The sequence below is a fragment of the Camelina sativa genome, chromosome 14 (assembly GCF_000633955.1).
Source record: "Camelina sativa cultivar DH55 chromosome 14, Cs, whole genome shotgun sequence".
In the NCBI taxonomy this organism is placed as follows: Eukaryota; Viridiplantae; Streptophyta; class Magnoliopsida; order Brassicales; family Brassicaceae; genus Camelina; species Camelina sativa.
Window position 1 is genome coordinate 3,069,976 of NC_025698.1, and position 11,994 is coordinate 3,081,969.

Consider the following 11,994-nt stretch of genomic DNA (forward strand, 5'->3'; position numbering starts at 1 on the left):
GGCTGTCCTGATTCTCGATTATGCTTGAAACTCTTCTAGGTATCTCATCTGAAATAAATTCTTCCGGGTAGGATCTTTCAGCAGTGTTCTGTTCAAACCAATCCTCCATGAATCGTGCTGCAGCGCCCTTGTTGTCCCCACTGATCAAAGAGTTTGTACGACTCATGGAAGTTCCATGGGTAGCAAACCAGTTGAAACTACCTACTGGACCCCATTGATCATCCACAAACTTAAGGAGAGTCATTTCTTTATCAACATCATACTTGTGTTTACTTCTTTCTTCTGAAGGATTATTAAGATATGCACTTGGACTGCGGTTAACACCAGCATCCAAGAGTTCACCTGTAAGTTAAGTTTAATTAGCTTACGAAAAATAGCAGTTCCGAAGAACAATCCTACATTACATGAACAAAATCTAGGCCAAGAATAAAGAAAACCTTGCCAATTTGAATCAATCAACATGGAATAGGATGGAGAAGACAAACATATTCGTTTTCTGAGGATTATTTCCAATGCACACAGCATCTGACTATATTTCATTTGTCAATATATCGTGTAACCATCATAAACTTATATAAAATTCCAACAATAATCTTTCTTTCAGAAAACATGAAAAACTTCCAGAGAGAGTAGGGATGTCAGTTCGTACCACTATTGATGAAAATTGATCCAGGACGAAGATTTTCATGAGCTTGTATGATACTGTGCTCAATTCCATCAACAAGGGCATCAAACGACTGACGAACAAATCCAAGAGATGTTACAATATACACCACATACTGAAGATAACCCCCTGGACCGGCATGGGTGTGAATACCACTGATGCCAACATTCTTTTCTGTATATAGGTCCCCATATCTAGAAAAGAGAGTTTATAAGCTACTATGATCTTATTAAAAAAAAACTAAGGCTAGTCAATCTATGAAAAAGATTAGGTGGCTACATTACCTTGCCTTGAGTCTCTCGATCACTTTTAGTTTAACAATTTGTGAAGCCATACAGGCGTCAAGGTTAACAAAAACAACCCGGTTTCCTTGAGGCTCAGAGACAATGAATGTCCGAGCTCGGAGCCTGAAGTGAATACCAGATGCTACTTGCTCCATGTTAGCATAACCCATCATATTAACATCAGCTGCAGGGCCGGTAATGTCATAGCTTCCCATTCCAATCAAATATTCAGAGTTAGAGTAAACTCCTCCGCTGGTGAGCAGCAGTAGCATACACGTGCTCCAAAATCTAAGTAAAGATAGCTCCATCATAGTGAAGTTTCTCACCACCTTCACATTACCTTCCTATGTCATAAAAATCACCGTTATTGGCATATATATATATATATATATATATAACACTAAATCTTTTGGCAAAGCAAAACTCAAAAAATCATTTCTATCTTTCTACACAAAACAAATTGCATCAACTGAAATCCGAAGATCCAGTCCATCTAAAACACGTAATTCTTAATATTCATTCGGAAAGCGAATAAAGTTAGTTACCACCATCTTTACTAAAGCCACAGAACATAACTTTTTCCCCTAATCTCTAACAAACAAAAGAAAAAGAAAAAAGAAAGAAAGCTGAATATAACCATGGAGGATCAGGGAGATGATATATGTATCTTAACATGCAATCGGCCAATAACTAAACAACAGAAGAGAAACTAACTAATCGGTAACCTGATCTCGGTACGGAATTCGTCTAAAACAAACCGGAGAGATAAGTCTGATCGATGTACGAGGAAGAAGAAAGGACTATGAAGCGAGAAAGAGAAAGAGAAAGAGAGTGAGAGGCGAAGGAGAGAAAGAAGAGTCTGAGAGTAGAAGCAAAGAAACGGAATTGGTGGGAGAGATGTTGGATGATGAATTTTCTCTTTCTATTTAGTTCGTCAAAGATGATGACGATGTTGACTTTTTTATTCAATTAAGAATAAGATGCCAAATCCATCTCAGTTTTTGTTTGGGCCAAAAACCTTAACTTCAATAAAGCTTTTTTATTTGGGCTTAAATACACAAGTCCATTATGGCCCAGAAAGAGGCATCTAGAATTTTCAGGATTATTCCGTTTGCCAATCTCTCCTCATCGTTATGGTGTGAACTGTGGTGAAGTTTAAAGAACTTGGGTTCCGAAAAGTTCTAGAAGCTCTGGAGATTTCTATTGTCACCACCATAAATACATCACTCGACTCATCCCGTTTGCTCAGAAATCGAAATCGAATTCGTCAGAAGTCAATATTGTAATCTCAGCGTTCAAAACATCATCTTCTTCCCAAATCAATCGAGAAGAATGTCGCTAATTCCAAGCTTCTTCGGCAACAACAACAGACGAAGCAACAGCATCTTCGATCCGTTCTCACTCGACGTTTGGGATCCTTTTAAGGACCTGCAATTGCAATTCCCCTCGTCTTCGCTCTCCGGAGAAACATCTGCGGCAATTGCGAACGCACGTGTGGACTGGAGAGAGACGCCGGAGGCGCACGTGTTCAAGGCGGACCTTCCTGGGATGAAGAAAGAAGAGGTTAAAGTGGAGATAGAGGACGACAGTGTGCTCAAGATCAGCGGAGAGAGACACGTTGAGAAAGAGGAGAAGCAGGACACGTGGCATCGCGTGGAGAGGTCTAGCGGACAATTCTCGAGGAAGTTTAGGCTGCCGGAGAATGTGAAGATGGATCAAGTCAAGGCCAACATGGAGAACGGTGTTCTGACTGTGACTGTGCCTAAGGTTGAGACTCAGAAGAAACCCCAAGTTAAGTCTATTGACATCTCTGGCTAAAGCCAATTTTAGCTTTTATATATACTCTCTGTTTCATACTCATCATGTGAGGGTTTCATGGGTCTTGAGTCTTCTTTGTGTGGTGTGTGTGTGTGTGTGTCTTGAGTTTTCTTCTGATTGTGGTTCTTCGTTTAAAATATGGGGCTCTCTGTGTGTTGTCTTGTGGTGATGATGTATGTTAATTATCAATTAATAATGCTAATAATTACTTAAGGCCATTCATGTTTTTTATCCGCAAATTCGATTCTAATCAGGTTGGTAAACAAATCTCAAGCCTACGCCGATTTTGTTGTAATTTATACATCACCCACCCAATGTGCTAGCTTGCTGGATTTTTATACGATAGATCTGAAATTTTATGCCAACGTAAACGATGTTTAAATCTCCCAAAAATTCTCTACTTAAAAATTGACTTTACCTGTTGTTTTGAGCCAAAATATTATGACAAAGGATTCAAATTAATCAAAAACCAAAAAAAAAAATCTCAAAATTCAAAATTAAAATAAAAAGAGAAATAAATGGTTGTTTCCGTTTTCACCTCGGGAGCACAAAACTCGCAACGTATGAGGAGAGAAAACAACACACAGAAAGGAAAAACAAAACAAAACCAAAAAAAAAAAAAAAAAGTAATTTTCCAAAAACATTTCTTCCATTCTCGATCCTTCCCGGCTTGCTCAAAGGGTAAACAAAAAAATCGATTTCCTAGGGTTTCGATTTGCTCCTTTTGACTCAGGTTGATCTCATCGTTTCCGTTTCCAAAGACGGTTATTGTAATCACTTGGATCGATGTTGACGTGAATTTGTGTATTTTGCGTAGGTTTGATCGATCGGACACGCTACGATTTGAGAAGCAATGGCGAATCGAATAGATCACGAGTACGATTACTTGTTCAAGATCGTCCTCATCGGCGATTCCGGTGTTGGTAAATCCAACATTCTCTCTAGATTCACCAGAAACGAGTTCTGTCTCGAATCCAAATCTACCATCGGCGTCGAATTCGCCACCCGTACTTTACAGGTGATCCAAATCTCCCCTTCTCTCTACAGATCGATCGTGTACAACCTTAGATTTTATTTGAGGTATCGGTTGCATTAGTATCCTCTGATCTTGTTGTTTTAGATCTTAAGGTCTTACTCTTTTGAAAATTCCTTCTATTAGGTGTTTGTTTGAAAATATAAACTACTGTAGCTATTGGAATCTCTTAAGCCTGAGATATTTATTTGTCTTTTTTGTTCATGCTTCGATGTATTTATTTAGGTTGAAGGCAAAACAGTCAAGGCTCAGATTTGGGACACTGCAGGTCAAGAGCGTTACAGAGCAATCACAAGCGCTTACTACAGGGGAGCCGTTGGAGCACTTCTTGTCTACGACATAACCAAGAGGCAAACCTTTGAGAATGTCCTGAGATGGCTACGTGAGCTCAGGGATCATGCTGATGCCAACATTGTTATCATGATGGCTGGAAACAAATCAGATCTGAATCACCTGAGATCTGTTGCTGACGAAGATGGCAGCTCTCTTGCTGAGAAGGAAGGTTTGTCGTTTCTCGAGACATCTGCTTTAGAAGCAACCAACATCGAGAAAGCGTTTCAGACCATTTTGTCTGAGATTTATCATATCATAAGCAAGAAAGCCTTGGCTGCACAAGAAGCTGCAGGTAACCTTCCGGTTCCGGGCCAAGGAACTGCGATCAATATATCAGATTCATCCGCTACTAACAGAAAAGGGTGCTGTTCTACCTAGTTACCCTCCCAACTATAGCACATGACTAATCAACTAGTCACACTTTTGAGTTTTTTTCAAGAATATCTCTTTTGATCTTTTCCAGTTTCTTTTTATTTTTTTTAACTTCAGCAAGTATAGCATACCTTTTTCTTTTACCAGGTCTTTGTTCTTCCGTATTGAATTTATCATTTTATGTTACAAGGAGTCTGCTTAGTTGTATTGAGACACAACATTTTCCCAGGAACAAAAAAAAAAGTATTTTTTCACCATGCAGAAACATTTCTATGAAAGGTCATCTGATTCGACGTGCACTGTTTACATGGTGGATAACATAACATACTGAGAAACGTAGAAAATGGTATCCATAGGTTAATCTCTTGGTTTGGCCAGTGTATAGTATTTGATCATTGGTATAGCATAGCCAAAGTAGTCTTTAGCTTGTCTATTAAAAAATTTAAGGTTAATAATTGCTTTAACTCCATGATTTATATAACACACAGCTTAATATCTTGTTTTTCTCATTCCCATAAGTGTTTTGCTTTCAAAAAAAAAAGAATGGGATTAAATCATGTAAAATTCAAAAAGAATGTGAGTATGAATTAGAAGAACACAAAATACTAAGAATGTGACAACAATAAAATTAAAATGTGGAGACCATAATAAAACTTAAATAGGGATTAGGGAGGCTGAGGAATGAGGATGGTGTGAATTGTACTGATGCGCACGAGAGGCGGGGAACTACACCGAAAAAGTCCTGCTTCTGATAGCGAGAGTGGTAAAAAAATATATATATATATATATATTAAAAAAAAAAGGAAAAAAGTTGGTGAAAAAAATAAAAATAAAAAAAAGAAAAAACTCAAGTGCTCCAGATTTCGTTGCTTTTTCGGGACAGTCTGTTGTTGTTTGTATCAACTGCGTGGCCTCTCTCCCACCTCTTTCTTCTTCTTCTTCTTCATCCTTCCCACTTGTCTTCAATAGATCCATCCATGGCTTCCCTCATCGAATCTGGTTGGCAGGTACCCCTCTTAGCCTATCTCCTCCTCTGTTTCCGATTCCTTTGGTTTTCCCCCTCTTCGCTGGCTTCAGCCCACCGCATTGGGATACATACATACATGCGTGTTTAATTTTCTATTCGTTTTGTTCTTTATCCACCGCTCTAGATTGTATCAATCGATCGGGTTTTTAATCTGGTGTCGTGTCGATTGCTCTACTGTTTTAGATCTAAATTTGACTATCATATTACTACTGCCAAATTACGTAGGAATCATGAGTGTGTGTTGTCAGTTTCCGTTTTTGTTTTTTTTGGGAGCTTAAACGGATCTATGTGTTGTTGGCACTGTAAACCTAAGTCGCATGAATGTTAGATATATAATCAAGTCGCTGTTTAACTTGCGGAGTTCCCAATGATCGGCATCCGAATACAGCAAAACGCCCGTTCAAATGGATTTTACTAATTTGGGATTTTGCATGATCTTTTTCCCCCACCTGAAGAATTAATCAGCAGCACTATATAATACTTAATGCATACTGATTATATCTTTATTATACTATCTTTCTGTGGTTGATGATGCAGTACCTTGTGACACATTTTAGCGACTTTCAACTGGCGTGCATTGGGAGTTTTCTCCTCCATGAAAGTGTCTTTTTCTTATCTGGTCTCCCTTTCATTTGTCTTGAAAGGGCAGGCTTTCTCAGCCAGTACAAAATTCAGGTTTTCTTCTTTTTTCACATAATCGTCCCATGTCTCTTCTATGTATGCTTTTATAGTTTTGTGCGACGGTTTGAATATGATCTTCTAGAGGTTGTTGATCCCCAAGATTTCTGTCACACATGAAAGTGTTTTCTTGTAAAGGCATCTGTACTAGTGATTGTGAATCTGATTCTTTTCTCTGCTTCTGTTACCCATTATGATCAGCAAATACTTTTTTTTTTGGTTCTACGCAGACAAAAAATAACACACCTGCAGCCCAAGGAAAATGTATTACTCGCCTGCTGCTTTATCATTTCTGCGTAAACTTGCCCCTGATGATAGCCTCTTATCCTGTCTTCAGAGCCATGGGAATGCGCAGCAGTTTTCCTCTGCCGTCCTGGTATTGATGTTAAACTCTTTCATTTTGGCAATAGAAATTAAAAAAACAAAAACATATAACAAAAGCTGTCAGTGTTGAGCAACATGAAAGAACCTGAGCTTATGTTTGATCAGGTATATAAGACCCTCTTTGGTGATGGTCCTGCAGGAAAGAAGTGTCTGCCCAGATATTATTCTACTTCATCATTGAGGATTTTGTCTTTTATTGGGGTCATCGGATCTTGCATTCAAAATGGCTGTACAAGAATGTGCACAGTGTGCATCATGAGTAAGTTTGTTCACCATCTGTTTTCCAATTTTAATACTTGGCAATGTTAGCTTAGATAATTTTTTTAAAAAGCAACCATTTAATGATATCCCAGGTATGCCACACCATTTGGTTTGACGTCAGAATATGCTCACCCTGCTGAGATTCTATTCCTGGGGTTTGCTACCATAATCGGTCCAGCTCTCACCGGTCCCCACCTGATTACCCTCTGGTTATGGATGGTGTTGAGAGTGCTTGAGACTGTTGAGGCACATTNGTACAAAATTCAGGTTTTCTTCTTTTTTCACATAATCGTCCCATGTCTCTTCTATGTATGCTTTTATAGTTTTGTGCGACGGTTTGAATATGATCTTCTAGAGGTTGTTGATCCCCAAGATTTCTGTCACACATGAAAGTGTTTTCTTGTAAAGGCATCTGTACTAGTGATTGTGAATCTGATTCTTTTCTCTGCTTCTGTTACCCATTATGATCAGCAAATACTTTTTTTTTTGGTTCTACGCAGACAAAAAATAACACACCTGCAGCCCAAGGAAAATGTATTACTCGCCTGCTGCTTTATCATTTCTGCGTAAACTTGCCCCTGATGATAGCCTCTTATCCTGTCTTCAGAGCCATGGGAATGCGCAGCAGTTTTCCTCTGCCGTCCTGGTATTGATGTTAAACTCTTTCATTTTGGCAATAGAAATTAAAAAAACAAAAACATATAACAAAAGCTGTCAGTGTTGAGCAACATGAAAGAACCTGAGCTTATGTTTGATCAGGTATATAAGACCCTCTTTGGTGATGGTCCTGCAGGAAAGAAGTGTCTGCCCAGATATTATTCTACTTCATCATTGAGGATTTTGTCTTTTATTGGGGTCATCGGATCTTGCATTCAAAATGGCTGTACAAGAATGTGCACAGTGTGCATCATGAGTAAGTTTGTTCACCATCTGTTTTCCAATTTTAATACTTGGCAATGTTAGCTTAGATAATTTTTTTAAAAAGCAACCATTTAATGATATCCCAGGTATGCCACACCATTTGGTTTGACGTCAGAATATGCTCACCCTGCTGAGATTCTATTCCTGGGGTTTGCTACCATAATCGGTCCAGCTCTCACCGGTCCCCACCTGATTACCCTCTGGTTATGGATGGTGTTGAGAGTGCTTGAGACTGTTGAGGCACATTGCGGTTATCATTTCCCATGGAGCCTCTCCAATTTTCTTCCTCTGTATGGAGGGTAAGATCACACATCTAGCCAGCTCTCTTGAATCTCGAATCTATAATGAATTGTTATTAATGGAATTTTTTACTTTTTTGGTTTCAGCTCTGACTTCCATGACTACCATCACCGACTGCTCTACACTAAGTCTGGCAACTACTCTTCAACATTTGTGTATATGGACTGGTGATCCTCTGAACTATATATCTCTTCGCTTTCCAGAAAAGCTCTTAACTTGTTTTTAGTCCAGTGTGTAATTCGTCTCTGGTGTTCTCTGCAGGATCTTTGGTACTGACAAGGGATACAGAAGACTGAAGACCCTTAAAGAAAATGGTGACGTGAAACAAAAGTGAAATGACCAGTATGGATTGCAGAGTACATTTGTCTCTGGAGAGGTCTTATTCTGCAACCTCTCCTTTTTCTTAACATTTTATTATCGGGTTGCTGCAACTGTCGTGTGTCTTAGTTATTATGAGTGACTAGAATTGCTACAAATGTGGCATATTTGGAAAAAAAAACATTCGGTACTTCAACTGATTAGGTTGTTTAGGTTGGGCAGTTGAATCATTTGGTATGTGTCATCGTTTTTCAGTTCTCTCTTATTTATTTGCCAAGTAAGTTAAGATGCTGCCACCAATTCCATTGTCCACGAGTATAACAACGGGTAAACATGGCGTTGCCCACTGATACAATTCGATCTTAAAAAAATGGGTATACTGTACGTCTGTACCATGTTTTGTATTGCTTTGGGTCTGTTGAGTTCGGCCCGGTCCATTTGATGCACGTAGATTCACTGACTTGGTCGTTTTCCTTCCGCATATAAGGACAGCTAACTTATGTTGACATTCTATCTGATCAGTGAACATGTTTAGATGAAACATTGATTAGGTCAGATTAGATCTCAATCAAAACAATCACCCGACACCGACACGTACAAATGCGCATATAAACTGTGCATCGGTCCTTTGGTGGGTCACGCCCTTTATCCGTGGTGTAGGGTTTCTTTGTTTACCTCTTTGACACGTCCTTCCCCTGTTATCCTCTCTCACTATCATTTCCGTGAGATTTTGAATTTCTTCAAACACAAAAACTGCTCACTCGTAAAAGGTTAAAGTCTCTCGTTTAACAAAAGAAAATTCCCGATGATGTTCTCGAAAGATCACCACGTGTATCTGAAGTCCGAACTAATTGGTTTTGTTATAAAAGCAAAAGAAATTATGTACATCACTTTTTATTAATTGAATTTGAACTGATTCCACCTAAGACAGTGACACATCCCGTCTTCCTTTTCTGTTTGTTCATTACACACAACGAAGAAAGGTAAAAAAAAAAATGGTTTCAGAACAAAAAAGCCACCCAACCATATATACCTCCGGTTTAGCTGTTTTTAATGAACCGGGGAATATTTTTCTTGCAACCAATGCTTGCATTTTTTTCCTCTCTCTCTTTTGGGTTCGGAGATGAAGATTTGAGCTACCTTCGTCCCAAGGAAAAAGAATCATTTTAAACACAAAAAAAAAACGGTGCGAGTAGAGTGATTTAGGAGATTAGTGTCAAGCTACGTGTCTCTTTCTTCTTCTTCTGAGATCAACAACGACGACGCTTACGTTGTCGCTACTGTGTTTTGCCAACGCCAGCTTCGTCAGCAACACTGACGCCTCCGTACATGCTTTGTCCGTGATCTCTCCTCTCTTCCCGTTCTTTCTTGACCCCACCACCTTCTCATTCTCCTCCTCTTTCCCTTCTTCTTCACTTCTCCCACCGGGAGTTTGAGTTTCTCCTCGCCGTCTTCCTGATCCTCCACGACCACCCTTTCTATTTAAACACATGTGCACCATCGCACACGCCGCCTCGTTCGTCACTACGTCCCATAACCCGTCACTCGCTAGAATAAGAAACTCATCTTCCTCCGTCCGATCCGTTACCGTCACTTCCGGCTCCGAAGTCACGTACGGTTTCAAGTAGTTGTCTCCAATAGCTCGTGACATGGCTAAAACGCCTAGGACTCTTGCACCATCCCAGTATATCACTCGTCCTCCTGCTTCTTGGATTCGATCAAGCTCATCCGGACGATCCGGCTGTTCATTAATTTCAAACGTAGAAAAAAACCAAACTTAAAATCCACAAAATTATCAAATATGTCGATATAATTAAGAGAGATGATAATAGACTGACCTTGTGATCTGTAGAAAGAGGCACTGCTTTGCCATTCCGACAAAGAACTGCTCTGGAATCGCCGCAATTCGCGACAACAATCTTCTCTGGCGTAATGACGGAGACAACGGCGGTGGATCCAACGGCGTCACAGTCCGGAGTCTGTAGCTCACATCTACAGTTAGCGCTCATCACAGTTTCACCCCAACGAACAACCTCTTTATCCATGCGAGTGAAGCTACGTTCCATCATCTTTTTCCAATCTTCCTTCTTATCCGAAAGCGCTTCTTCTTGAACTATCTCGTGAAGCCTCTCTTTACATCGCGCCGCAACCTAAATAAAAACGTTGCCGTTCTTGATCAGACAAACTGGTTAAATAATTATAAAAAATTCGAAAAAAAAACTTTCGAAAAACGCCGTCGTACGTGAGAGCAGCCATGGCCGTCGTAAACACCAAAAAAGTGCCATCTCGTTCGAGAAAACTCGGTTTGTTTCCGTACAAAAGACGGATGAATCGACACCGCATCTTCCATATCTCTCCTCCTCCCACACACCGATGCGACGCCGTATCTCGGCCTCGGATCCGACTCTTTCACCGTCTTCTTAGAAGGAAGAATAATAACCGTACTACTATTATCGACCGACGATGAGTTTATGGAGACGTCACTGTCGTCTTCAAGCAAAACACTCTCTTCCGGTGATGATGATGCACAGTTCATAAAATCGTACTCTTCTTGTTTGTTACGCTTGTTATAAATCCCCTCAGGTTGCTCTTCCACCGCCGTCGGATTTAGGTCCGAGGGAGACATCCTGAAACGTTGGACACCAATCCTCCACTTCCGGCTAGACCAAGACGGCCTAGATTCACAAGTCGACGTTTCGTCCTCGTAACATATATCAGCCATAACTCGATATATCGATCGTCTCCGCTTCCGGCAACGAATCTGATTTTGATCGTCAATTAATTTCCGATATAAAAATAGAAAAAATCTCTTTCTCCGCAATTATTTTTTGAACAAAGAATTTTTTTTTTTTTTTAATGATAGAGCATGCAATTGAATAAAAAATTTATCGTCGTTACACGTTACAAAGGCATGCCATTTATATACCCACGCGCCTACCGCTTCACAAAAAAAAAAAAAAAATCCTTTTTTTTTTTCTTCTTTTTAAATTTAACTTTTTTTTTTAACTTTGATTTTTCTCCTTTGGAAAAAAATCTTTACAACGTGACGTGTTTGGTCTTGTGTCTGAAAGAAAAAACAAGATAAAATCATGACCGTTCATCTAGTCGCTATACAATCTAGAAATGGACCACGTAAGCATCACAATCAGGTGGGAGAGGTACGTGGCCCAATGAAAATGCAACAGAAGGGGAGAGAGCAAGTTCCTTTCGCGCCACGATTGTGGTCCATTCTTTCTGTCCAGAAGACCTTCCTTTTATTTTATTTTTTTGTTGCCTCTTCAAATTGTCTCCTTAAAGATAAAAGATCTGTCTAATCCAGTAATCACCAAATTAATTTCTTATTTTATTCTTAAGAATCCCATTACGTTAGTTAAAATCTTGATTTGTAGTTAACCTTAATTTGATCCATAATTAGGTCAACTTTTTCAAGACTAACGAATTAACTACGAAAACTTATAACAGCGATTTTGCTAGCTACCTTCTTAATTATATACTGTCAAGAAGTGTGTGTGAACTACAATTAGGTTACTTTAGACACGTATGTTAACTTTTCATATTAAAATTCTCTTTTCTTTGGTTTTTTTTTTTTTTTTTTTTTTTT

General features: G+C 39.3%; 6 protein-coding genes across 8 annotated transcripts in view; 4 read left to right on the forward strand and 2 right to left on the reverse strand.

Moving 5' to 3' along the window:
- LOC104739306 (neutral ceramidase-like) overlaps positions 1-1,883 on the reverse strand; it is a 5,558-nt gene extending 3,675 nt beyond the window's left edge. The window contains exons 1-4 of one of the 2 annotated variants that reach the window (XM_019235806.1): positions 1,674-1,883; positions 949-1,288; positions 650-858; positions 75-342 (exon numbers count right to left, since the gene is read on the reverse strand). In XM_019235806.1, the coding sequence (XP_019091351.1) occupies positions 75-342; positions 650-858; positions 949-1,259 (788 nt within the window). In that variant the 5' untranslated portion in view covers positions 1,260-1,288; positions 1,674-1,883. Of the gene's footprint in view, positions 1-74; positions 343-649; positions 859-948; positions 1,293-1,673 lie in introns of both variants that reach the window. The other variant, XM_010459611.2, reaches the window with a different exon arrangement.
- LOC104739308 (17.8 kDa class I heat shock protein-like) lies at positions 2,096-2,986 on the forward strand. Its single transcript, XM_010459613.2, has one exon. The coding sequence runs from the start codon at positions 2,281-2,283 to the stop codon at positions 2,764-2,766; it is 486 nt and encodes a 161-aa protein (XP_010457915.1). The 5' UTR covers positions 2,096-2,280; the 3' UTR covers positions 2,767-2,986.
- Positions 3,124-4,761, forward strand: LOC104765418 (ras-related protein RABA2b). 2 transcript variants are annotated; one of them, XM_010459614.1, is made up of 3 exons: positions 3,124-3,499; positions 3,584-3,784; positions 4,025-4,761. In XM_010459614.1, the coding sequence occupies exons 2-3, from the start codon at positions 3,620-3,622 to the stop codon at positions 4,508-4,510; spliced, it is 651 nt and encodes a 216-aa protein (XP_010457916.1). In that variant the 5' UTR covers positions 3,124-3,499; positions 3,584-3,619; the 3' UTR covers positions 4,511-4,761. The 2 variants fall into 2 exon arrangements, with proteins under 2 accessions (XP_010457916.1, XP_010457917.1); XM_010459615.1 differs by having other exon boundaries at positions 3,124-3,447.
- Positions 5,343-6,852, forward strand: LOC104739311 (methylsterol monooxygenase 2-2-like). Its single transcript, XM_010459618.2, has 4 exons — positions 5,343-5,511; positions 6,069-6,206; positions 6,440-6,585; positions 6,699-6,852. The coding sequence occupies exons 1-4, from the start codon at positions 5,482-5,484 to the stop codon at positions 6,772-6,774; spliced, it is 390 nt and encodes a 129-aa protein (XP_010457920.1). The 5' UTR covers positions 5,343-5,481; the 3' UTR covers positions 6,775-6,852.
- LOC104739310 (methylsterol monooxygenase 2-2) lies at positions 7,115-8,658 on the forward strand. Its single transcript, XM_010459617.1, has 6 exons — positions 7,115-7,121; positions 7,355-7,500; positions 7,648-7,767; positions 7,862-8,074; positions 8,162-8,242; positions 8,337-8,658. The coding sequence occupies exons 2-6, from the start codon at positions 7,436-7,438 to the stop codon at positions 8,407-8,409; spliced, it is 552 nt and encodes a 183-aa protein (XP_010457919.1). The 5' UTR covers positions 7,115-7,121; positions 7,355-7,435; the 3' UTR covers positions 8,410-8,658.
- Positions 9,270-11,270, reverse strand: LOC104739312 (protein phosphatase 2C 3). The gene is made up of 3 exons (XM_010459619.1): positions 10,636-11,270; positions 10,232-10,543; positions 9,270-10,134 (listed from the first exon to the last, which is right to left on the reverse strand). The coding sequence occupies exons 1-3, from the start codon at positions 11,113-11,115 to the stop codon at positions 9,610-9,612; spliced, it is 1,317 nt and encodes a 438-aa protein (XP_010457921.1). The 5' UTR covers positions 11,116-11,270; the 3' UTR covers positions 9,270-9,609.